The sequence below is a fragment of the Triplophysa rosa genome, linkage group LG6, assembly GCF_024868665.1.
Source record: "Triplophysa rosa linkage group LG6, Trosa_1v2, whole genome shotgun sequence".
Classification (NCBI taxonomy): Eukaryota; Metazoa; Chordata; class Actinopteri; order Cypriniformes; family Nemacheilidae; genus Triplophysa; species Triplophysa rosa.
Genome location: NC_079895.1, coordinates 8648720 through 8675263, shown reverse-complemented (window position 1 = coordinate 8675263; position 26544 = coordinate 8648720). Strand labels below are relative to the sequence as shown.

The window sequence follows — 26544 nt, the reverse complement described above, 5'->3', positions numbered from 1 at the left end:
AGGGCTGTTCAATGATTCATCGCGATTAATCGCATCCAGAATAAAAGTTTGTGTTTACATAATATATGTCTGTGCACTAAGATTATTAATTTTGTATTTCTAAACGCATACAGATACATTCATATATTTAAGAAAAACATAAAATATAAAAATGAATAAATGTTCACATATAATTTAAATTATACATCAAGATTAATATATACATGCAGATATTTCCTAAATACATACATGTATGTGTTTAGAAAAGCAAAATAAATATCCACAGACATATTATTAGGTAAACACAAACTTTTATTGGACATCTTGATTGGTTTTGTGAGATTCACCCATAAATTGTCAGTTGGTGAATGCATAAAGTGGTTAAAGCCATTTTCTTAATGTTTGAAGACACAAAGCTGGTGTTCATTAATGTCCATGTCAGACTACACCTAAAAGTCCCAAAACCATCAGGTTGTTCAGGAATAATTGTAATTGTATTATTGCAGGTCCAGATGCTTTGATCACATTTTATTGTTCTGTTATCATGCGAGATTGTGTTCCTTTATGGCTCATTCCATTATTACAGGATGCAGATTTATTTTTGGAAGTAGTGTTGGTGGAACAAAAACAGCATCTTCACGTATTCCCATTCATTCGTCTTTTATTAAACGTTTCATTATGTTGGTTTGACTTGGGCATGATTTACAATAGGATGTCAGTATGTCAGTTCTAACAGTCAATAATTAGAATGCAAATCTAGTCCTATTAAACCTTGCCTTGTTTCTTGCAGCATTTCCAGCTGGCTTTGATTGATTCCACACCCTGCACTTTGTCCAAAGCTGAAAGTAGGTGCCTCCATAAAGCATGTTTATTTTTAGTAAATGAGACATTTTATGAGACCATTACATTAATTATGTATGTATTGATGAAAGGGTTTGTAGCAGTGAATCATACGGGTTGTGTTGCCCTGGATAGATATAATTTCAAGGAAAAGGGATCAGCTGAATATTTCCTCAATTTACATTTTTTTCTCATTGCTATTTTCACCTTGCCCGAGACTCTAGTTGTCAAGGAAACGGCATGACTAGATTCAGCCGCGTGTTGCCCTGCACACTGGCGGTAATGACATGCTTGAAGTGCACAAACGAATTTTTCCCTGCGTGTGACTGTACACCTGTAAGCCCTTCAAAGCCAAAGTCGAAACCGTGAACGCTGTTTTAATTTATCAGATTTCCGTCATAAAAGGATGTGCTGTATTAATAATTGTCAATTTATTCTTTTGTTCCCACAGTTCAGTTCCACATTGCTCATGTGTATGAGATTCAGGTGAGTGTTCTCCTTTTTTAACGGTTTATTCATAAAGTATGTTGTGCTGGTGTTTAATTTTTGAGTTAGAATTTGATCTGTCCTGTGTTTTGTAGAATACAACACTGGCCTGTTTTTCATTAGTATATTTCTCATTCATGTTCTCCATTGGATTTAGTCAGTCATTAATATTGTGTGAATGAAACCGCTTCACCAAAAGAGGCTTGTGGTGTTCCCCAAACATCATCCCTCAAATATCGAGACATTTTGTTGGACCTCCACAATCTTATGTGAAAAATTTGTGGTCTATAAATTCTGTTTATTAAGAAAGCTGGTCATGGAAGTGACAGGTCAATTTTGCTGTTCCTGAGGTTTTCCTTTGCTCGCAGTTTAGTTCTGTTGCCCAAACATACCCTCATGATTGATAGATCTGCTTCTAGGGCACCACTCACTCACCCCCTTCCCTCTGTTTTCCATCAACTTACTTTAGTTTGTCTCTTTTGTGAGTAATGGGCTCTTGTCATTCAGTCAGTTCTGTCCTTTAAACTAAGACAGTTCTTCTCCAACCTTGCCTTGTGTTTAAATCTTACCGTATACAACGCTGAATGCAGTTGTGTGTTCTTGTACAAATCTATGTACATTTTATATCTTTATATCAAAAGTTAAGCATCTGATGGATACATTAACCAGCCCGCCAAGGCTTGGATTTTACAACCTGTCGATTTTATAGTCCGCAGCCCACAGATGAGATCGCTATCATGTTGTTAGACCCTCATGTGTTTGGAGGTGCTTTGGTAAATCCTTTTTGTGTGAGGCTGTGGTGGTCAGTCACCAGCTCCACTAAAGATCTGCGTCAAGGTCACTGAAGAAAACAAACACTAATTCTGAGAGTGCTTCTCAAGTTACACTCGTACAGAGCATGTCTGTGTTTGTCGGACTTGTTAAGTCTAGTCTGGCCTGGTCTGTCCTAGACTGACCCTCCCCCTGTGTCTAGCTATGAGATTGTCTGGCTTCTCCTATGACCGGCCTGGTCAGTGCAGTCTTTTCTTTCGTCCTGTCCTGCACTTATTAGACTGTACATTGTGGTCATTCTGACGGGGCCCTTTGTGTTCACACGGAGAGGTCGTAAAAGCGCCGACCCTTTTGTCTGCTAAAACATCTTTCCGTTTTCTGTCTGCCCACAGAAGAAATACCGCATCGCAAAAGAAGCTTACGAAAGTCTGTTACAAACAGATAATCTTCCTGCACAGGTGAAGGCAACTACGCTCCAACAATTAGGTGAGTGTCCGTTTTATCTGGTTCTTGTTTTCTGCTTTACTGGGCTCCCATTATAATGGAAAACCTAGAAATAGTAGGAATTTTATAATGGTGATTTTCGAGCAATAAAAGAGAAAAAGACTATAGTACGTTCTTTGAAAGTTTTCTGAATGTTAACATTTTTCGCACACAATTAGCAGAGAAAATATACATAATTGTGTGGAATGGATTTAGATTGTTAAACAGGACCAATAGTACTGAAAGCACAAATTTGAAAAAAAATAATAGAGCATGCATGTAATAATGTGATGCACAAAAAGTGCAGTTAGAAAAGTTATTACATCATCATTTATAATAGCATCCTCAAATGTATAATCCCGCTTTTCTAAAACATATCCCAGTTCTCCACTCTGTGTAAACTTGTCTTGCCCAAGAACTGCTGATACATGGGTTGATTGCTTTGGCGGATGACCATGCGGTTACAAATCATAGACTGGAAATGTTCATGATTTCCACCACTGACCAGCCAACTTCAGGTTGGCACTGTCTGTCTGTTGCTTGAATTAAAAAGCTCAAAGAATGAATCTTGAAGACATAAATAACCCTGTGCAGTGCCGAGTGTGATTCCTCAAGCTGAGATTTTTTTCTTCATCACGCTGCGCTGCTTTCACCAGTCCAAAAAGAAAACAAAAACGTCTGCGATAAAGCCATGTTGCCCCTGCAATTGTCGGCTATGGTCTGGTTGCTGTAGCAACGTGTCCCGAGTGCAGCGCTTGCCACAGGTGTTAAGAACTCGGCTGGGATCAGTGTCTAGGAGAAACCAGGCCACATGGGGGAAGTTCTTTGTCTACACACGGTCTCGTTCTTCTTAACAACCTCTGGCTGGGTGGGAATGGTGAAGAGACGGCTATTTGGACAGAGCTTTATCTGCTGGGACCTTTTGAAGCTGCTGGTGGTATTAGAACGCAGCCCACTCCCCCACCTCCTCTCCCTACCCTTAAGACGGCAGGCGCAGACCATTTGCTTGTTTTATGAGGGCCAGTCTCTACAGCGCACTACGGAGTGGTTTTGAGGGAGATCGTTTGGTTATTGATGGCATTTTGATCCTTATGTTTCCCGTCGTTTCCTCAGGCTGGATGCATCACACAGTCGAGCAGTTGGGAGACAAAGCCAACAAGAACAGCTATGCTATTCAGTGTCTGCAGAAGTCCCTAGAAGCAGACCCCAATTCGGGACAGTCTTGGTACTTCCTGGGCAGGTAAGCAGAAAGTTTTGTCTTTCAGTAGAACGATTCACTTTTTCTTATACATAACATCGGTGCAAGTGTTGTTTTATGACTTTGTATGTAATTTTGCTTATTCAGCTTATTGCCGTCTAAAAACTGTATTGTATTCTAAAGTTGTGCTTTCTAGTTATTTTATCAAATTTGACATAAGATGCTTTATGTTTAAGCGTGTTTCCGTAAGATGTGTTTTTGTAAAGTTGCTCTGATTTTCATGCAGGTGCTACTCGAGTATTGGGAAGGTTCAAGATGCCTTCATATCTTACCGACAGTCTATTGATAAGTCTGAGGCCAGTGCAGATACATGGTGCTCGATTGGGTAAGCTATACATTAATAGTACTCATTCAGTTACTCCTGCATTACTTCTCTTAAAGGGATAGTTCACCCAAATTCCCAATTATGTCATGAATTACTCAACCTCAAGTTTTTCCAAACCTGTATAAATTGTTTGGTTTGGTTAAACACAAAGAAAGATATTTGGAAGAATGTTAGCAACTGAGTTTTCAGGGGCACCATTGACTACCATAGTAGAAAGAATTATTGTATTTTTTTGTTCTTTTGAACACAAAAGAAAATATTTTGAAGAATTTAGGAAAACGAGCATTTCTGGTGCACCTTTGACTACCATTTTAATTTTTTTCTACTATGGCAGTCAGTGGTGCCCCAAAAATGTCAGTTGCTGACATTCTTCCAAATATCTTTCTTTGTGTTCAACAGAACAAAGACATTTATACAGGTTTGGAACCACTTGAGGTTGAGTAATTCATGACAAAATTTTCATTTTTGGGAGAACTATCCCTTTAAATGCTTTTTTGCACATACAATGTTTTTGAATGTTTATTTTTTGAGCATGTTTTCTTCATAGATGGTAGACGTGGGGTCTTGTGGGGCTGATGCTGTCTTGGGCTTTGTTTGTCTGTCTCTCAGAGGAGAGAAGGAGAGAAAGAAAAGCTCTCGAGTCTAAACGGAGCTAATCTTTTCTATAGCACGTCAGAGCTTTACACAGGGCTTCTTATCACCACCCTATGAAAGGAAAAAGAGCTGGGTTAATGCCTTTATGGTATGCCTTGTGTAGATGTTGTTAAAGACATCAGCCCTCATCTGGACAAATGTAATATTTCCATATTTATATTTTATATACAGTATGCCCACCATCAGCATAACATTTTAAGAGGTGCTTCAAGTTGCATGTTTTAAAAATGTATCCCTGCAGTGCTAGGGAAAGCCGTTTTTGGGTCACCATTGACTCCCATAGTAGTCTTTTGTCCTAATATGGGAGTCAATGGTGACCCAAAACGGCTTAGTTACAAACTTTTATTAAAATAACTTCAGCTGTGTTTAGCACAACAAAGAAATGTTTACAGGTCTGTAACAGCTGGATGGTGATCAAATGATGACAAAATGTTCATATTTCGGTGAACTATTCCTTTAAACAGGCCCAGTCCAGTTACCCCCCTCTATCCCTTGTCAAACATCAGGAGGGGTTTTGTTTTCTTTATTGACCCCTCCTCTCCTCTGTGTTTGTGTCCCCAGTGTGTTGTATCAGCAACAGAACCAGCCGATGGATGCTCTGCAGGCGTATATCTGTGCAGTGCAGCTGGACCACAGCCATGCAGCCGCCTGGATGGATCTAGGCACGCTCTACGAGTCCTGCGACCAGCCGCAGGATGCCATCAAGTGCTACATTAATGCCACATGCAGCAAATCCTGCAGCAACATCCCAGCTCTGACAGCGCGTATTAAATGCCTTCAGGTAGAGAGAATGTGACTTTACCTGAAAGGAAGTACACGTTGCATTTTATGTTGTCATTTTTTTCCGGAATATTGCATGCATGTTTTTGGTTTTCTTCCGGTTTTGTTTCCTGTTTAAACACATCTGTGTCTGACATGCTTACATTAGCACTGAGAACGATATGATATCGTCATTTTCATCTGTGATTGGATGCATACCACCATTGCTTTGAGTCAAGCTTAGCGGGAATCCCACAATGAACATGTTTTCTACGCAATCTTTTTCTAGGCTCAGTTGTGTAATCCTCAGCAAGGTAGTTTACCAAGTAAAAGTAAAATGCTCCCTAGTATTGAGGAGGCGTGGAGCCTACCAATCCCAGCAGAGCTCACCTCCAGACAGGGAACACTCAACACAACACAACAGGTGAGAACAGATCAGCTAGATAAGCCAGTAGACTTTAATTCATCAGCTAATGGTTTAGACTGTTAGAATGATCTGTGAGTGGTAGCTTGGACATTAATGCTTTCACGAGACAGCAGTGTATCTGTGTGTGGTAAGGCCTGACTTTTCATGTTGATTAAGTACAACTAAAAAGTCCTTAATTTCCAGTCATGCAGAACAATGTTGTTCCTAACATTGATTCTGGAGAATAATCTTAAACTGTTAAGGTTTAAAGTTATTTCCTCTAGTTCATTAAACCATAGCACTCATCAGCACACATCATCCATTGTTTCACTGAATCCAAAGAACCATTTGAATGAACTGAATAATATTTCTATATACTTTGTATTATTAAGAAAGGTAGCGTAAATGTTTTTCTTCTTGCTCTTCGGTCTGTTTATTCCTAGAAAGAAAACTTGTGTTATAATCTTTATTGTCATAAAAGTGTAGCAAAACACTTGTTTTATGCATTTAGTGAAATGTTGCATGTGTGCGCGAGCAATTGCAGTAGTTGCAATTCTTCATCTGTTACCTATAGCAAACCTGCAAAGCTCATCAGAGCAACGAAGCCCAGTCCCAGATTCCAGGCCAGTCTCTTCCTCCCCACACGCCCTCTGGCCAGACAGACGACCAGTCCAGCCCAGCCAAAAGGAAGAGGACCGCCAGTCCAGCCGGGGTACTGAGGCATAACATTTTAGTTTGCAGTTTGTATTACGACTTGATGCTTGATGCATATTTGTGGGTTTCTTGTTTCTCCGGACATTCATGCAGAATTCTTCAGATTCCTTAGCAAATGATCCAGGTCATCATCAAATAGCCAATTGGAGTTTAACGCCCCAGAAACTTCAGGTTAGTTATCGCCGCATATCGTGACTGACTGTTTTGGATTGAATTGATGGATGAATTGAGCTGACAAAACAGGCTGTTCATATTATGTGGTTTTCTTGTCCCTCTTCAGCTCCTGGAACAGTTACGGACCAACAGGGCCAGTTTGAAGCCGGTGCAGCTGCAGATGCTGGAACATTTGGAAAAACAGCTCAGTCTAATGCAACAGAATCAACAGGTATATAAACTACATTTTTAGAATTAGTTTCAATGTTTCCTCTGTGGCGTTCACTGCACTTGAATCCAGTGTTGTACAAATGTCACTCTGAATTAAGAATCTGTTGCTTTATTATTTGCATTAAATATACAAATTTGGCACCCAAGTAGACATGGGTAAAGAACTCTCTCACTCTCTTAACAGATGAGACTGAATGCCATGGGTCAAGTACAGCCCAACGGTCCTGTTGCTGGCCCCTCACTGCCTATGAACTCTAATTCCACATCCTCCCCTCACCACCTGTCACACATCGTCCTGTCCCGCACACCATCGTCCCACTCCCGATGCGCTGCTCAGCCGATAGCCAACGGACCTGTACCTGCAAGCCCTGCCCCATGCAGCACAGCAGGACCTCTGGCTAACACAGAAGCTGTCTCTGTGGGCAATAATCATCTCCCAGGATCGGGGAGCAGCGGAAACGTGCCTTACTCGCGGCAAAACGCACTACCTCATAACTGCACAACCCCCACCAGCAGCAGCATGGATGATGAATCGTGGAAAAGCCAACACATCAACTTCTCTCAGGTGAGATGAAATGGCCTCTGTAATTCATACAAGCATTAACGTTTCGGATAATGGGGAAAAGACCATTTGTACTTCAATTGTAAACTTTTGCATTTAAAACCTAATCCAGCGTTTGCTTTTTTTTCTAGGGGCTTCAGAGAAGTCCAGGTTCATGTTCAGCTGGTCCTAACGGCGAGCAACCTTTCTCTTCCGCTGGGACTTCCCAGCCTACCCCGGCAACCGGCACTGGCGTTCCAAATCAGGTCGGACGTCCGGCCACCGCCAGCCACACGTTAGCGCAGGAGGCCAGTCACAGTCACCTCCCCTCCCTTAGCCCCTCTCACTCTGCTACCTCAGGTGGACAGCAAGGCACGGTGCACACCAAAGAGAGCAAGCCTTCAGGAAACGGGCATTCTACGGGGACGCCCGACAGCACTGCCACTGCAGAAGGACTGCCTAATCACGTCCATCAGGGCCAGGCAGACGCTGCTGGTGCGAAACCCCGCTCACCAGGTGTACTTAGTTCAGACAATCCTCAGCTCTCTGCCTTGTTGATTGGAAAAGCCAATGAAAGTAATAATAGTAACGATGGTGGGTTGGTGGCTAACGGCACAAAAGTTAACAACATTCACCAGAGTCTTAAGCCGCAGGAAAACTCTGTTGCTGCCTCTCCATGTTCTGCGACGTCCATGGTGACACCCTCCCCAAAATCTGCAGACCACCATGGCACCCATAACAGCCTTAATAGCCCCATGCTCAACGGCAAAGGTCTGGAAGACTCTCAGAGCCCCTTAAAGGTGCCATCCCCACTGGCTTGCCCTAAACAAACGTGCCCCTCGTTCGTCCCATGGTCTGCTGTCTCTATCTACCCCAGCTCCAGTGAGGTGCTCAAAGCATGCAGGTAGGTTGTTCTTACCTTCCTTACCTTCAGTTGCTTTATTGCATCCAGTGATATAGCATCACAATGTTTTATATTATATAAACAATGTACCATAGAGTAGTTGTAGTTGTTGAAACGTTACGGTACATGCAGCTTTGTGTCTGTATAATGTACAGCATTGCAGTGTGGTCTGATTTTTTTTATTCTTGCTGTTTGAGTCAACTCGGAATGGAATAGATGTTCTATTTGCATAGAAAAGTGTATATGCAGTGTTTTGGCTTTTAGAAACTTGGGTATATGCATAAAGTTTTTCTGTAACATTGTACAGTAAGGTTCAATCATTTACGTTAGTGCATAAATTGACATGAACTAACAATAAACAATAGACGTTTATTACAATGGTGATTAATTAAATGTATTTCTCAAATAATATTTATTGAAAAGTAAAAAGTTTGTTAGTATTCGTAAAAATGAATATAATATTTTTTTATAATGGCGTGTTGTTTTAATCCTTCGCAATGAATCCTTCAATGTGAAGTTTTAACAGGATGTTCAAATGCTATTCTGTTGTCAAAAATAGCAGCGAGAAAGTCACACTACTAAACAATTCAGAGACTAAGCGGCAAAAGAAATCACAAAGTCAGAAAGTGTCAAACTTGTGTGTGCCTCCATCTCTTGTTTGGGTTGTGGCTCCAACTACATCTAGAAAGAAACAGCACATGTGTGCTAAATGTGCCTGATATTGAGATCAACAACACACCAGAAATGGAGTACCGCAGAAATGACACATTTTCTTATGCAAACACCGGAAGCGAGTTAGCATGGTAGCACTTCGGTTCCATCGCCCCAAAGTCTATGGGTTTTTGGTAAATTGCCTGAAATAAGATCTGTGGTTAACAAAACCTAAATATTTTCATGTTTTAATCTATGATATAAAACATGCCAGTTATAAACCGCTCAGGATTTTTTTAAGCTTTATTGTGTCTTAAAATTGGTGGTTGCTAAAAGCGACTACACCCTTAGGTGGGTACGTTAGACGTCATCGTGCATATAAATCTCACAAATGATTTAACATGGACACACGTCTCTAAAAATGTAGATGGATATTAATTCACGGTGTAAGATCGGCGTAAAAACACGTTTTTAATAAAGTTGTTGGAGGCTTGGTGGTGGTGACCTTGATTTCAGGGGACTGTAGTGTAGTCTGTTTATAGCATCATGTTAGCTTTTTATTTCTAGAGATTGTATTTAGGCTTCAAAAGTAACAAATGTTGTATTGATTTGTAAATATTATCTTAAAAGACTTTTAAGCATCATAAAGCTTTGTTAATCACAGATCTTTTTTTATCTTCCAAATCTATGGGAAAAATGCATTTGCTTTCGGTCGAGGAAACCAGTGTGGCGCTAACTTCTGACATTACGTTATCTCTCGGCACTCTATAAAGATCTCCAGTACATGCAATCTATTGCTTATGTGGGGTTTTTTTTCAGTAAAATATTAAATAAACACTAAGAGTGTATCATTATATTAGATATTGTAACTCGGAGCTAATAATCTTTCTAACCATTTTAAGGGTACACATGAATTAATGATAATTGCTTTTATTGTGTAGAAATCTTGGAAAAAACGGTGTGTCGAACAACAGCATCTTACTGGACAAATGTCCACCTCCACGGTTACCACCATCACCTTTCCCTCTTCTGCCAAAAGACAAGCTAAATCCTCCCACTCCTAGTATTTACGTAAGTACAACATCAACAAAATGTTGCTTTATATAATTCAAGGTTATATACATTTATACACGTAATATATGTCTGCTCTAAGCACTTCTTCTTTTCTCAAATTTGCATCTCAAATCATTTGCAGTTGGAGAACAAGAGGGATGCCTTTTTTCCACCACTACATCAGTTCTGCACAAACCCAGCCAACCCCGCCACTGTCATCCGTGGGCTGGCCGGAGCACTCAAGCTAGGTGAGATGGTGTTTGTGAGCACTTGTCTGAGTATACATTTGTTGTGTGTTAGTAGCACACACCTCTCGTTTAAATGATTGAAAAGGTGGTGTTGTACTGGTCCTAGAACTCGGGACATAAGCATTTAAATTAGGCTGCCAGAGAGTGAGTTTTGGCACGTGGTTTAGAATAACTCTGTATAAGTGACAACAGCGCCATCTGCTTGTTGAAAGTGTCATCACATGGGCGCATCTTCACAACAGACGAAGAGCAAAAACAGCAGGGTTCTTCCAATATACCTGCTGTTTTAACTTAATAAATGACATGTAGAATGCTCTGTGAGAAATGCTGTAATGCTAACTGTTCTGTGGAGTTTGCAAGCATTTGAGGTAAAATTGACAGTTCTTTAGACATTGTGTGTGTGGTATAGAATTCTCATGATCTATCAATGACTACATTTACATGCACCCTCATAATGCAATTATAATAGGATTTTGGCAATATTGCGATTACACTTTGCCTCATGTAAACGCAATAATTCGGTCTTAATAATGTGATTAAGCTCATAATCGCAGTAAGCATAATCGAAATAAGATATGTGGTGTACGCCGGTTGTAATTTGCAATAAGAAGGCATGTAAACACCTTAATCGCATTTATGCTGCTCTGACCAAGGTGCGCATGTGATTCCGTCACGCACCTTGAGCGCAAACTCATGGTAAACATGGCGGTCTGAAGTTTTACCATCAACACAACTCGATGTCAGCACACTGTAAAAAAAATAGTTAACTTAAAATAATAAGGCAACCTAACACAAGCACTATAGTCCACCCAACTTAAAAAATTATGTTTAAGTCATTAGTTGTCACAACATAATCAAGTTTACCTAATGAAAGACAGAACAAAGTGTTTTTTGTTGGCTGAACATAAATAGAGAATATAGATTGGTTATTTAAAAATAAACAAATTAATTTGTCTTTTACTACAATTGTACGTGTTTTCTGCCTCAAGCAGACCAAAACTTTGATCAAATAACTGTTTAAACAGTCATGTACTTACAACTTAACATTAAACACACAAACCTCAACCATGGTAATAATCAAAAACCATCATTCATTCAAAAAACTCTAAACACAACAGATAACTAACCGTCACAGTGATATTAAAGCATAAGTTAAGCAAGCAAGAGCTAAAACACTAATCTTAAAATATAAAACAAATAAGAAACACAGAACACATGCTGCAATGCATCCTTGGAACTTTCACACTCTTGCAATATTGTTTGTTCAGAATACACTGTTTTGTTAGTTGGGCAAACGTTCTGATGCATTTTGACCAAAAAATTGAGAATCTAAGTGCAGTCAACAAAATAATCTTTGTTAGAAACATGTTTAGGTTAATTTTGTGTAGTATATGCAAAACAATCATTTGACTCCTTTAATTTGACTTATTTATCTTTGCAGGGGGAATAGTGTAGTTTCTGCTCCTTATCTTCATACATACACAGCACAAACGCGATGACATCATACACTACAGTTGCGGAGACATTTTCCATCATATTTCTATATTCATCACAGCGCCGAATAACCAAAATACGTCCACATACCGGTGTTTTGCATTTGATGCGAATATATTAAAACAATGGCCAGTACCACACACCTACTGTATCTGAGATCATCATTTGTGCTGTCTATTACAGCAAATAATCAGACTAATAAAACTTTCATGTAAACGGGAGCAAAGAGGTGTTCTCATGTCATGTAAACATGTTACTGTGATTAAGTCTTTACTCTGATTATTGGAAATAATCGCATTATTGGTGCGCATATAAACGTAGTCAATGTCTGATCTTTGATGTGCATATCATCATAATTGGCTGTCTGGGAAATTCAGCCATTTGGACAGAATTTGTACTTTATTGTAACAGCTATGCAATTACATGCCATTTCCCAGGACTAGAAGAAAAACGGATCAAAACCATTTTCCTGTTAACCTAACTTTGTGTTCTTTAGCATATTTGGTTTTGCTTTGGTTTCAAATCTGGTTTTTTGTAATGTGAAGTTCTGCTCTAAATTGTGGCGTTTTTTTCTGTTTCTCCTCCTTTTTTGCTGCTCCATCTCAGATTTAGGTCTGTTCTCTACTAAGACCCTGGTGGAGGCCAACCCAGACCACCTGGTGGAGGTGAGAACTCAGTTATTTCAGCCCACTGATGAGAACTGGGACGTGACGGGCAGCAGGAAGATGTGGCGCTTTGAGAGCAGCCGGTCTCACACCACAATCGCCAGATATGCTCAGTACCAAGCCTCGTCTTTCCAGGAATCCCTGCGGGTTAGTCTTCATCATTCGCTCATACTAATTATTTTCCGTGTTATGAGATTCTTGCAATTTACTTGCCAAGATTTATAATGGTTTAATTTCATCTTTTCTGTCTTGACAGGAGGAGAATGAAAAGAAAGGGCAGAAAGAGCTCTCAGACACTGAATCAGCTCCTTCAGAAAAGTAAGTCCTTGTCAGAGGTGGGTAGAGTAGCCAAAGTCTTTACTCAAGTTAAAGTACAAGTAACGAGAGAAATTGTTACTCAAGTAAAAGTAGAAGTCACTATTTTAAAAATTACTCGAGTGAAAGTAAAAAAGTATGCAATGAAAAAACTACTCAAGTAGCTACTTACTTTGTATCTGATTATATACTATACATAAAATAAATATTATGTGTTAATCAATATTTTTAATTATTATCATAAGCCGATATCTTTGCAATATACACACAGAGACTAAAGAATATACAAACATAGAAGAGACAAGCATTTCTGTAGATTTAAGATGCCAATGTCAATGTAGCCTGCATAACTAAAACTTATTTAGAATAATATAGACCATGTCAAACTAAAGTGAACCTGCAGAGTTTTGCGTTTAACTAAACTCGGAGCATTTCCTAAGATGATCTTGAATATCTGCAGTGCTCTCTTACATGTGACACAACATGAGAAAACATGAGGTTTGTCTCAAATCAGTTTGTATTTCATATGTGTTGGGAAAAGCTCTTACTTGTAAACATACAGTAAACAGTGAACCACACGCCCGTCAACAAGTTTTCTTCATTCTGTTCTTCAAATGTATATTTCTGCCAGCCCACGTCTCTGTGTCTAACAGGTCGCATGTTGCTGTGTCTGACGAACAGGTCGCGCGGGTGCGCGCATAAGGCGTGCATTTATCATTGCTGGCAAACAATGTGACGCATTTGCAGTTTTGATTGGATAGATATAGATTCATATTCACTTCATCCAACGCTCTTTGTGTTCTGCATGTTCTTAAGTTTTCCGCTACGACGAGTGAGTAATCCGCCGCTTCAGACGATTCAGATCGTGCTGCGAAGTGCGAACTGAACAAATCATTTGAACTGATTCGTGAACCTATTCAGACGGTTTTGCCCGTTGTTCAATTAATGCTTTCAAAAGAATCAATCACTTGGGAATGCCCCAGTAAAAAGAGACAACAACCTTGAAATAAACAACACATTTTATAATGCATATTTTAAAATGAAGGAACGTCACGCAGTGTAACGAAGTAAAAGTACAGATTCTCTATTAGAAATATACTCAAGTCAGAGTAAAAGTACACACTTTTAATTTGACTTTAAAAGTACATATTAAGTAAATGTAGCGCGTTACTACCCACCTCTGGTCCTTGTGCAACAAAAGCCTGAATGTTTGAAACGCTTGAAATGTTTTAGATTTTTAACTGCATTTGTATTTCAGTGTGGTGCGGAGACGGAGAGGTCCATTCAAGCACATCAAGTTTGGGACAAACATTGACCTGTCAGATGAGAAAAAGTAAGATTTATTATTTGTCTCGGCATTTGTTTGTTTATTTAAGCATATTTATGAAAACACAAAGATAAAAGTTCAATCTGGGAGTAAATTGTTCTAAAAGAGTGGCTCTAAAATATGATTAAGATAGGCACATTTTATTCTGAAATGACGAATATACTCACCCTTGTGCCCGGACGGCAATTGTATGCTGTTATTGCACATCATAAAATGATCTTGTTACGTTGCTTGGCAACTATAAACAGTCTACATTTGTACAGTCTACAGTAATTGACTCTATTACTTCAATAGGAATTGTTCGTAATTATTATAATTTTTTTATGATAATGGTTGGGCAGGTGACGCAAAATTAAGCTTCAAATATGGGCAGCACGACATGTCTCGTACTTGAGTTAATTTAAAAAACAACTTGTTTAATTTCTCTATTGTTAAAATGTTTTCGCCGCATGGATTTATAGGTCACCAACTTGAACTTTGGTATGCAGCAAAAGACAAACATTCTATGCACATATTTGCTTGCCTGCTTTACTGGATAAGCATTCGTATGAATGGAGAAATCTAATGCAACTACACCTTCATTTGAGTTGTTTATTGTATATTGTACAGATTGTTTTTTCTTAAAAGCAGTAAGTGACTAAATGTCGTATGTTGTAGTGATTGGGTCTTAGGCACTCTGCTATTTAACACCCCTTAATAGTATTTGCGCATGGTCACTTGTGGCTTCGTTGCTTTATTTTTGAGCATTATGTCTCTTCAAACTGATGCAGTCTGATAGTGTGTCCAAAGTTCAACTGTTCAAGTCTGAATCTTCCGAATACGCGGTTGAAACAGGCTCAGAGCAGAAATAAGAGATGTCAGGTCACTGCATTTGACCTTTCTGTCCTGTTGCTCTTGCAGGTGGAAGCTGCAGCTGGCTGAGTTGAGTAAGCTGCCTGCGTTTGCGCGGGTGGTGTCTGCAGGGAATCTGCTCAGTCATGTGGGCCACACCATTCTCGGCATGAACACAGTCCAGCTCTATATGAAGGTCCCGGGCAGCAGGACACCAGGTTCAGTTCAGTTCATTGGCATGCACATGCGTCTTTCTGTGTTTTAGCAAGAGTCTCGATGTCGATTAAGGGGCTAAACGCTGTCTTTCACATTCAGGTCATCAGGAAAATAACAACTTCTGCTCTGTGAACATTAACATCGGTCCGGGAGATTGCGAATGGTTTACCGTTCATGAGCCATACTGGGGTCTCATGAATGAATTCTGTGAAAAGTAAGAGCAGTTTTGTATTTTTGGATATTATACCTCTAAAATAGAGCTACCTGTGTTATACCCCTAGTTTAACGTTACGTTATGGATATTGGCATGTCCTTAAATATTATATTTGTTTATGTAGTGAATGTTATATGTTTGTCTCTGCATTGCAGGAATAATATAAATTATTTAATGGGCTCGTGGTGGCCAAATCTAGAGGACCTGTATGAAAGCAATGTTCCAGTGTATCGCTTTATCCAGCGACCGGGAGATCTGGTGTGGCTCAATACAGGCACTGTACATTGGGTTCAGGCCATTGGCTGGTGCAACAACATTGCCTGGAACGTTGGACCGCTCACTGGTAAATATCATCTTATCACTGCTGTTGAATTTGCTCAGAGTAAGGTTGCCTTGCTGTTTACTGCCCACATGACTTCATGTCCACATGACTTAAGTCAGCAACTTAACCATCATAATATCTAACTAGCGGCCGAGTCTGCTTTATTAAATGTCGCTCACACACTACATAAACAGCACTTTTGACAAACAGGAGTCTTTACTTAAAATGAATTCCCATTTGACATTAGCATTATGGAATGAAAAATAGATTCAGGTTTATTTGGAAGCTTGAAACCCATCTAAATGTCAAAAAGTGTCCAAATCAACCAGAAGTTACTTTATATACTTAACATTTAAACATTAACTATATATGTCTACCATTTTGGATGCTTTTGACTGGGATTGTTTTATCTTAAACATAGATTCAGATCTCACCTGCATAATTATCCTATTGCCTTGTCACCATCCTGTGTATTTTCTTGTAGTCTTTCCAAGGTCTTGAAACCATTAACAATGTTCATCAGTTACTAAAGGAGGGTTGTTTTCTAGTCGTGTGGAGTTATTTATTCATTCAACTTTATTTTTTAACCAGCAGAAGTGTGTAATCATAATGACTTGTTTTTAGTGCATCAGTACAAGCTGGCTGTCGAGCGCTATGAGTGGAACAAACTTCAGAGCGTCAAATCCATTGTTCCCATGATTCACCTTTCTTGGAACATGGCCAGGAACCTCAAAGTGTCAGACCACAAGCTCTTTGAGATGATCAAGTGAGTGTGTGGCAACACATTTATGTTTGTGGTTTCTTTTCATGCTGGTAAATGGAGATGTTGAACACGCGTTCTTCTCTCCTGCTCCTCAGGTACTGTCTGTTGAGGACACTAAAGCAGTGTCAGATGTTGAGGGAAGCTCTCCTCGCTGCTGGGAAAGAGTTGGTTTGGCACGGAAGGACCAAGGAAGAACCTGCTCATTACTGTAGCATCTGTGAGGTATGGTCAATGCTTGAAAGCATTTTGTATTTGAAATGGGAAATGTTTTACATAGCATTTAAAGGTGGGTTAACTAAAACTGGTTGAGGAAGTTGATGGATGAATAAACACTTAAAAACTTGATTCATTTTTATATGCCACTATATAAAACTGCTTCCAAGCATGCCACATTCTTGTTATTTCAAGCATTTCCATTCATGCACAATTTTTCTCTTTTTCTCGAATCCATTTGCTACTTCAGGTGGAGGTCTTTGACCTGCTGTTTGTCACCAGTGAGAGCAACTCACGCAAGACGTATGTGGTGCACTGCCAGGACTGTGCTAGACGATGCAGCCGTAACCTTGAAAACTTCGTGGTTTTAGAGCAGGACAAAATAGAACACCTCACACACGTGTATGACCAGTTCATATTAGTAAGTCATCAAACATTACATTGACCTTCTTTAGATTTGTGTCTACACGTACATGTACCCACTTAACCATATTGTGGGTACGTCCTCATTTGATGTGTGGGTTAGGCTAGTATTTATTAGGTCAACAAGTGTGTGACTTATGGTTGATTTGAAATATGTATGGTTGACGTGCTTTCACTTTCTTAACAGGCCCCGCCCCTGCCCTCCTCCTCATCTTGACGTTAACATTAACGGTTCTTCGGATAACACCCTGGAACACAACACATCCCTTTCTGATATTCAGGAAATCTGACCCAGTTCCACATCACTGGTTTCTGTAGCAAAGCCCACAAGGCCGCTGGTTCGGAGCTGTTTGTCTATGCAACCTTGCCAAGTATGGAGTGTCGGCCCACTGGAATGAAGTGGGATCGTCTTCATCTTCAGGACTGTTTGAGCTTGTTCAGCACCACTTCTCTTTGAAACACAATCTATAACAAATGGATTAATTGCTGAGGAAAACTAATTTTGTGTATATACCACAAATGGCAAAATCACTCAAAAACTACTGATTCTTTAGTTCCTTTTTTCTGTTCCTTTACTTTTTGTTCTATTGGACTTCATCTACGGGCTGATACATGAATATTTGTTTCAATCTCATTTCCTTTAAAGTACTACCGTAGCTGGGCTTTTTTGTTAGAAACGTCTTAAGGTAACAAAAAGTAAGAGGATAATTGTAATGTGAATTATTTTTTTGCGTTTTGTTTTTCTAATAGGTCTTTTTCTTAAGGAAAAAGTTAGGGGTGGGGTAGCCAAGTCACCAAGAAAAATGGGTTGCACATAGACTGAGGAATACACTTTAATTTGTGTTTTTTTCTAATCTTGTTGTAAATTCACACTATTTATAAATATTTATTGCTTGAAGATATTTGTTGATGGAATGCTGTTATTTTTTCCAGAGTTCCTGCCATTAAATTTTATGGAGTAATGTCATTTTGAACATTTCTCTTTTTACATTTTCTATACGAGAATAAAATTGCTTTGCAAGCATTGTACAGAAACGTAAAGGTTGATATGGTTTATGGGTTATTAATCACAGGTGTCTTTGTAATTAAAATATCCTCCTTTTGTGATGCAAGTTCTTGTCTCAGATGTGAATTATAATTCAAAAGAACAGTCACTTTGTTTTGTGTTGTGTTCGTGCATGTTTACTGCCTGTACTTAATAGAAACTACTAATGCGATATGCCATTTATCAGATGCGCACTGATAAAATCCTTTTTTTGTCCACTTCAGTGGCACCTCTGATGTGCTGCTCACGAATCTCTAACCATCACCTTACAGTTATGAGTCTTTAGTTGTGGTGGTCTAGAATTTGGCACTGTAGAGGCATTCAGGGTACCTGTATCCATAGAGAGAACTGCATGGTCTTAGAGACTGTAGAATATCTTTCAGGGTTTGGACGGCACTGGTTATTCTCTGGTCGGACTGAGTTTGGTCAGCGCAGATCCTGAGCTCACGGAGTGCTGTTTTGGGAAGCCGACCAGACTGTACATCATTAGGACCAAGCAGCTTATGGAGCACATGTTGACAAAGAAGGATAAAACTTTGTGCTCCTCGGACAGTTTCGCAGGGGAGAGGTTGTTCACAAAATCCACTGAGACCGGAGAAGACATCGGTGTGTTCAGTCTGTAAGCCTTCATTAGGAGGATATCCTGCAGGATGGAGTGCAATTGGGGCCTTTTAAAATATTACTAATAGTGACTTCTACATTATTAAAAAAAAACATTATAGGCCACCTTGTCTAGTGAATTTACATTTGGGTAAGTAAAAGAAACAAATTGCTTATACTGTAACCAAACACAATTTGTTTTTATTTCTCATTGCTTCACTGATAAGCATTCAGCATTCATTGACTCGTCCAAAACTAACCTTCCTTTAAGTCAATGATCCCTATGGTACTACTGTCGACAATGAAGACCCTGCTGTCATCCAAGGTGCCGAACGTATCCTCTGAGACATTGGTGTAGAAGAGGTTGAACTGGAGGCTATTAGAGCTTAGACTCTGTGTGACGTGGAGGAGCTGATATGCTACATCAGCACGGCGCTCCAACGAAGAGGAAAACAGTCTCCTGATGGGTGTGCTTCCTGCCCACACCATCACCCTTCCACAGGAGCCGTGATAGCGCAGGAAGGGCCAGCCCTCAGTGCCTGGAAACATCTGTAGACGAGAGGTCAAAGTTAAGGGAGAGAAACAGAAAAGCAAGGGAGCACAAGTGTGCGTTTAGATATTCTTGATATAGACTTTGTGGTCCCAATTCCTGTATGTGGGAACAATAATATTGCAATTTCTGAATGCTTCGTGACTGCGATTCTGTATTAATAATTGTCATTATACCTGCGGTATGAGGGCGTGTTGATTGACAGCCAGGGTATAAAGAAGTCTGAGTTTGTCCTTTTCAGTGAAGTGCTTCATCTGCACGCTGCCCACGTCAATCACTTCAAAGTAGCGTCGCACAATACGGTCCAGCAGCCTTTGAGACGGGCAGCGCAGCATTGGGGCGGCCAGACCCTTGAGGAGGGTTTTGATGAATAATACAGGATGATGAATCATTACAGGCATTCACATGTGACAGAGGTGCATGTATAAAACCTAAAAAACTAGTGAGAATTAAGGGTGCAAACAATTAGAATTAGAAATGTACATTTATGCATTTGGCAGACGCTTTCATCCAAAGCGACTTATATTGCATTACACTATACATTAGTTTCTATTGTATGAGTAATCCCTGGGATCGAACCCATGACCTTGGCGTTGCTAGCGCCATGCTCTAACCTCTGAGCTACAAAAAAACGTGCCACAATTTCAATTCAGATCTTTAAATCTAAGCCACTTCAGTCTTGAAAGCTTTGAAAATGTCAGAATATAGAGACCAAATGCAGACCTTCACCATGTTGGGGAGCAGCAGGTTGGAACGGACCCAACTTTGGAAGCGTGGAGTGGCCCTGAGGACGGTTTCAATGCTACAGGATTTCCCTTTGCCTGCTGAGCTGCAGATGCTATTGTCTGAAATCTCGTGCAGGTGAGGAGACATCAAGCGGGACAGCACAACTGACCTCCAGCCTGCTGTGATGTCTGTGTAGTTTCCCTCGTTTGACTGCACGTCTGCTACAGAGAGATTAGACTGCGCTGTCAGCCATCCTTCAAACCTGCGGTACAATAAAACAGTGTTCTTGTTTGCTTTTGTTTTTTAAAATCACTACTTATGATCATTGAGATCAACGATAACATTTTGTAGGTTAAACATTTTTAGATAGATATGAAAAGGATATGAAAAATGACATTTCTTATTTTAGAATAGCAGGCACTGGTCTTTCATGTATCAATAGTCTCATATAGACATACAAGAACTTGTAGTGAAAAAGAAAAAGTAAGTTATGTTTATTTTTCCTATGTACTATTCTTTGATTTTATCTGTTGCTGTCGGACTGAAACCTCATATCTCCATTTTCATGATTTTTAGTTTTTTCATAAATACCTAATAGTCACCCATCATGTACAGTATGTCTATGAGTTCTGCAAATTATTAAGCAAAAAGCTACGGATAAAGCTTTTGATAACACAGTATTTAATTATTGAAAGAAATATGTGTTTTTTCATTTCCCACATAGTTGCATATCGCTGCTGTCCTTCTGAAACCTTGTATCTGCATATTTCGTGATTTTTATTGTTTTGCCATAAGTCATTATTATACTCACCCTTTTTGTTTGTTACTGGATTTTGCAAATATCTAACCAATAACAAGTATTATCAAGTGCTTGTCAACTTTGACAACACAGTATTTAACAATTTAAAAAGTACACTTTTTTCCATTTCCTGAAAAGTGAAAATGTATATGTTTAGGCAAGGCAAGTTTATTTATATAGCACATTTCATACACAAGGTTATTCAAAGTGCTTTACATAAAATGATTGTCAAAGGAAAAATAAAAAACATAATGCATAAGAATATTAAAATCTCCAGTAATAACAAAGCAGTCAACTTCAGAAGAAATAGCAGCAGTTCTGAAAAGTCATCAACAAAGACTGAGGAGTATTTGGGAGGTCTGTAAATAATTGTAAAGGGAATGCGTGGTGCACCTTTCAACCCTTTGATGCACAACATGGGTCTAAAATGACCCGACAGAGTTTTTATTGTCTATATCTTTTCAAGAAATTAATTTTATAATTTAGTATTCCAGGTATTCCTCAATTAACTTGTTTTTGATAATCACAAATCGTTATTTTCATTTTTCCTTTCTTACTTTTTGAATAAAAATAGTTTTTGTAACACTAACCTTCTAATGCACAACATGGGTCTAAAATGACCCGCATTCATTTCTTACGTTATTTCAATCAAGGCTGAGCTCCTTTCTGACTTTCCTTTTCTTACCTACAGTTTTTGTATTTTTACATCAATTTTACAAGAATGGGTCTAAAATTACCGATATAGGAACCTTTGATATTTGCATATATTCGCCTCACCTGCCACACACTTGCATTTGAATGCATGTTTTTTAACCACAGAAAATATTTGATATATTCTGAAAGATAACTAGAAATCATATTTGAATGTTTCCTTGACCTTGAAATCTATTACTAAAGGAGAAAGAGATCCAAATACAAAGCTTGCTGTTGACATATTCTATTGTAGCTAGCGAATGTTAGATCAACTAAATAGAATAGAACAAGTATATATTGTTGCTTTTGGGCAGAAACCTTCACTGTAAAAAATGAAAAGTTGACTTAACTTAAAATTTCAAGGCAACTCGCTGCACAGCTTTTTTGAGTTTACTCAACTTTTGGCCAAGTATTTCACCTAACTGAATTATCTGAGTAATGTCACATGACTGTCAATTGAAATAAATAGTTGAACCAACTTAAAATAAAAATGCAACAATCAAGTTTCTGAGTTCACTCAACTATGGACTTAGTTGGCCCAACTCAAAAGATTATGTTTTATATAAAATTAATATATAATTGTTTTATTATTATTTACACACTCTTAATACTCAATTCTACTTAATAGATATGTTATATACACACTATGCTTATGTAACTGATTAAGCTGTTTGTGTTTTAAACATTTAGTGGACTCTCTGCGTCATTTACTTCAGAGCTCAACACTGAGCACATGAGCCTCAATCATGGAAACAATCATCAAACATCATTAAACATCATAGTTAAAAAGGAACTCTAAATACCAAAGGTAACTTACAATGACAACATAAACAAAAAATATAGCCAGCAAACACTAAAATAGCAATCATTTTAATAATTTTAACCAGCGAATTGAAAATTCTGCAATGCATGCTGGGAACTTTCAAACACTAGAATTGTTTTTTGAGATTACACAGTTTGGCAAGTTGGTCAAACTTCTTGACGCGCTTTGGACAATCACTTAGATATCTAAGTACAGTCAACAAAAGAATCTTTGTTGGTACCACATTAAGACTAATTTTGTTCAGCATACTCAAAATAATACATTCTTCCTCTTCTACTAAAAAACTTTGTTCAAATTACTTAGTTACCTTTGTTGGGTGAACAATTTGAAGTTGTATTTTTTACAGTGTTGTCTCTCCATATTTCTTTATTTTTATTTTTGTCATAAATCAATGCTATTGATCACCTTTTATGTCTATCAGTGTTCCTGAAAAAAGGTTTCTGTCTAACAGTACTATACTTGACCAACTGTTTGATGTGCGCTTGAAAATATTTTTATTTATCCAGAGTGTTATTATGGCTGATCCCAGTCATTCTAGATTAAATGCTGAAATGAGTGTTGCGTGATGAACAGGATGAGGAAGATAAGGTCATTCACACAAGGTCATGTGTGAAAACAAGCAAATAAATATATTTCAAGTGTTAAATGTGTTGGTCTAAATAACTAAAATGAATATTTGAACAAAATGTTGTCTTTATCATTATTGTATTGATGGGTCATTTTTGTCATTTTTGTGTAAACTTGATGTAGAAAATCTTGGGAAAAAATTCAAATAAAAATGTTCACAATATTCATGAATCATGGATTTCATAGATCATGGAATAATAAATACTGAATTCATTTAATTTCAAAAGATGAAACAAAAAAACCACCCAGCCATGCATGAAAAAACATGGAAAATGAATACGGGTCATTTTAGACCCACGTTGTGCATTAGAAGGGGTTAAGGCAATGCTCAAGTATTCAAAGGATGGGTAATCACCAAGTAACACTTGTTTGCATTGAAAGAGATCTTTAAATAGAGAAGCTATTCCTCCACCTCTCCTAATAGCTCTGCAGACATTTATAGAAGTAAAGTTTGGGAGAAGGGATACAACTACCTCCAATGGGCATGCGCACTTCAATACCGCATAATTTTTGTCACGTTGAATAACAGTTAGTTACAGTTTTTTATTATTGTAAGGTTAGGTTTAGGGTTGGGGTAGGTGTAGGTGTTAGCTAATGTAATTTATTGTCATTTTAATGGCGAGATTTTGCATCAATTCCAGCCGTAGCTGTATCCCTTCTATAGCCACAACCGGGCCGATTCATTGAGGATTGTAGCACTACTGCTGTCATCTAACCAAGTTTCATTTAGAAACATGAAGTCCAGGTTGTTACTGGTGATGAGGTCGTTAACCAAAAAGGATGTTCAAAAGTGCTAATTTAACAGTAACTGTCATTCTCAGAGTGACGTCTAATATAGGCAGTAGTTAAGATAGGTTTGCCATACGACTGGAAAGGGCCTTAGTTTTTTCTTACATATCAGGACAGCTATAGGGAAAGCTAAAGGAACATTGGGTTCCCACTTGTTCTATAAACATTTCTGGTTGTTGCTGCTATCAAAGCGGGGACCCAATGCATGTCATTTATCAGTCTTGTGTTGTTCACCTGTAGCAGATGGGGGTTGGTGTGATCCCTTGCTTTGTGGCAGAGGCCGAGAGCTCTTTCAGAAGGAGGGGCGAGCTGGACCCAGAGGCTTTGGTGGTTGTGGGGCCCGTAGTTTTTTAGTTTAAACGTGTGGACTCGCGACAATAGAGTGGGAGCGCTTTGTTCCAGCAAACACCAGTTCCTCCATTTTCGGAGAGAGGGAGAGAGTTGGTCGAGGGAGAGAGACTCTGAGTCTGGTGTTTCTGGAGGCTGAAGTATGTTATCTTGCCTCTGCAGGTTGTTATCAACAGAAACGTCCTTGGGTGTTGACTCTTTGTCACAGTCCAACTGATGTGATGTCACTGGGCAGGGCATACAGCCTGAGTGGTGACCGTGAGCAGTGGTTGTTGTGGCTAAGTGGTGACCGTGAGCAGTGGTTGTTGCAGCTGAACGGTGTTATCCAAGTGTCCATCCAACTGCTGATGTGAAATCCTGTGGTCAGTGAGGCCAGGTGTATGTGTGCCATTCAGGAGTGGACTGGCACACTCTGCTAATGGGTGATGGAGGAAGAAGAGGCCTCATAAGTGCCTCAAATCTATTTTCAAGCTGCACATGGTGTGGTAGAATACCAACATTGGCTAGTCGAGTTATAGCCATATCTGGGGTAGATGAGGCTACAGCAATTTGTGAAATCGTGGCAGTCTGATGTTACAAGCACCTTTAGGTCTTGCGCCCTGTGTATGCCATCGGTTTGTGTCCTCAGTTACATTCGTTTGCATCTGTACTGCAGGTTTGTCTGAGCTCACTATAATCTGTTGAGAAGCACTAGATTCACAGAACTCACCGGCTTTATGGTGAAAGCTGTGTGTTCCGGCAGGGACGGCAGTACCGCAAGTAACTTTGTTTCGAGAACTGCAATCTTTTGTAGAAGTTTGTGGCAGTTTGAGCAGGAGGTGGCTGTTCATCCAAAAGAAGGCATTTTTTCGCCTGTTTGAGTGTGGGCAGCTGTGTCATCCTTAAGAATGTCAACTGTCGGCAGTATGCTGGTAGACCACTATCCCAAAAATTCCTGGTTGCCGAGTATTCCAAAAGTTTTGAAGTAATTCCAAGATTCTTTACTTTTAGTGCCTAATTGTTTAGTCTGAGCACTGTGCAAAACTGCTGTTTTTTAAAACAAGATAAAGCTGAAGCGCAAAGCACGGTGCACAAGTACAGCGTCTGAACAGTAGCGAAGCCGGAAGAGTTAGTTTGTTAGTTTACATAGCAACTATATATAATTTCCTAAAATGATATTTGAAAAGCATTTGTGTACCGAAATAGATAAAAAACTAGTTTACCTGATTTCATCCTTGAAAAACTTCTTGCAAATGGAAGTTCCAATGCAGGCATTGCATTTATCCAAACCCAAGAGATTCCTTCTAAACTCATAGGATTTCTCTTGGGGTAAAGGTGATGGGTCTGAAGTACCAAGCGCAACTATGAGATACAGTGTCCAGGCCTTCAACCATATCCCTGCCATTATAGCACCCCAGTACAGCTCATAAACCTCCAGGAGTGAGAGATGTGAACTCCGAACCTCACGAGCACACCAGCATATTAAACAATGAAGTACCAACTCATGTTTACGGTAGTAAGCTGATATGTAGCCTATTACATCCCCACACCTCAGCACTAAACCTCTCACTTAGACAGGAAACACATGGAGAACAAAGATAACCCTTGTCGTCATGGTGACACTTCCTCCTGCATACAGCCTAATTTCAAAGTTAAACATGCAAAGGCTGGACATTTCATTTAGTTATTACGGAGACTAATTTACACAGAAATATTTGATGCAGCTGGTTAATTTTTCTGATGTTTTCTGTGTATACGTGTGTATCGAGACACTGGTATACAATCAACACAAAGGACACAGTTAATAACTACTTATCAAAAGACACCTTTGATATTTATGAATCAATATGAATTAGTTCACAGACTCAGACAGATTTACCATTTCAGGTTATGCATTTTTACCAAAAAAATTAAGCTATTTTGTAGATAGTGTGACTATTGTTAATGGAGAGACAATTCTTAATGACACGTTTGCATCCGATATTAAAACATTTTGAAGTTAGTATAAATTGACGTGGCAGAAAAAAATAACTTATAAATGATTTTATGATTTAGAGTTTATTTCCAAAAGGAGAAAACTCTGTTTTAATTTTTTTCAAAAATCTTGTTTTTTTATTGTGCATTCCAATTAATATCAATCAAACTGCAGTTGGTTTGTTTTGTTTTAAGCCATAATAACTAAAAAAAATACAGCTAACTAACACAATAAAACAATAAACAATGAACAATAAAAGTTCCAAAAAACATGATTTTGGGGAAAAAAACGGAGTTCTCTAATTTTGGAACCAAACTTTTAATTTATAACTCATTCTTTGTGTGCAATATG

The 26544-nt window shown here is 38.9% G+C and overlaps 2 protein-coding genes across 3 annotated transcripts in view; one reads left to right on the top strand and one right to left on the bottom strand.

Moving 5' to 3' along the window:
- The window catches only part of kdm6a (lysine (K)-specific demethylase 6A), a 47914-nt gene extending 29540 nt beyond the window's left edge, over positions 1–18374 (top strand). The window contains exons 8-31 of one of the 2 annotated variants that reach the window (XM_057336992.1): positions 770–824; positions 1271–1305; positions 2469–2562; positions 3673–3799; positions 4044–4142; positions 5358–5577; positions 5845–5979; positions 6536–6673; positions 6769–6846; positions 6956–7060; positions 7244–7624; positions 7753–8504; positions 10097–10226; positions 10351–10456; positions 12557–12762; positions 12872–12933; positions 14189–14263; positions 15158–15306; positions 15404–15518; positions 15674–15861; positions 16465–16606; positions 16699–16825; positions 17067–17237; positions 17427–18374. In XM_057336992.1, coding sequence (XP_057192975.1) covers positions 770–824; positions 1271–1305; positions 2469–2562; positions 3673–3799; positions 4044–4142; positions 5358–5577; positions 5845–5979; positions 6536–6673; positions 6769–6846; positions 6956–7060; positions 7244–7624; positions 7753–8504; positions 10097–10226; positions 10351–10456; positions 12557–12762; positions 12872–12933; positions 14189–14263; positions 15158–15306; positions 15404–15518; positions 15674–15861; positions 16465–16606; positions 16699–16825; positions 17067–17237; positions 17427–17456 — 3720 coding nt within the window. In that variant the 3' untranslated portion in view covers positions 17457–18374. The remainder of the gene's footprint in view (positions 1–769; positions 825–1270; positions 1306–2468; positions 2563–3672; positions 3800–4043; positions 4143–5357; positions 5578–5844; positions 5980–6535; positions 6674–6768; positions 6847–6955; positions 7061–7243; positions 7625–7752; positions 8505–10096; positions 10227–10350; positions 10457–12556; positions 12763–12871; positions 12934–14188; positions 14264–15157; positions 15307–15403; positions 15519–15673; positions 15862–16464; positions 16607–16698; positions 16826–17066; positions 17238–17426) is intronic. The other variant, XM_057336993.1, reaches the window with a different exon arrangement.
- Positions 18375–18543: 169 nt separating this feature from the next.
- Positions 18544–25760, bottom strand: dipk2b (divergent protein kinase domain 2B). Its single transcript, XM_057336994.1, has 5 exons — positions 25442–25760; positions 20158–20422; positions 19611–19784; positions 19145–19433; positions 18544–18927 (listed from the first exon to the last, which is right to left on the bottom strand). The coding sequence occupies exons 1-5, from the start codon at positions 25621–25623 to the stop codon at positions 18581–18583; spliced, it is 1257 nt and encodes a 418-aa protein (XP_057192977.1). The 5' UTR covers positions 25624–25760; the 3' UTR covers positions 18544–18580.
- Between the last annotated feature and the right edge of the window lie 784 nt (positions 25761–26544).

What these genes read in the sequence shown, in the direction of transcription:
- dipk2b (XM_057336994.1), bottom strand. Translation starts at nt 25,623, where the DNA reads ATGGCAGGGATATGGTTGAAGGCCTGGACACTGTATCTCATAGTTGCG. An exon ending in AACACGCCCTCATACCGCAG is followed by an intron (nt 19,434 to 19,610) that starts GTATAATGACAA and finishes TCTCGTCTACAG; the next exon opens with ATGTTTCCAGGCACTGAGGG. An exon ending in GATCATTGACTTAAAGGAAG is followed by an intron (nt 18,928 to 19,144) that starts GTTAGTTTTGGA and finishes TCCATCCTGCAG; the next exon opens with GATATCCTCCTAATGAAGGC.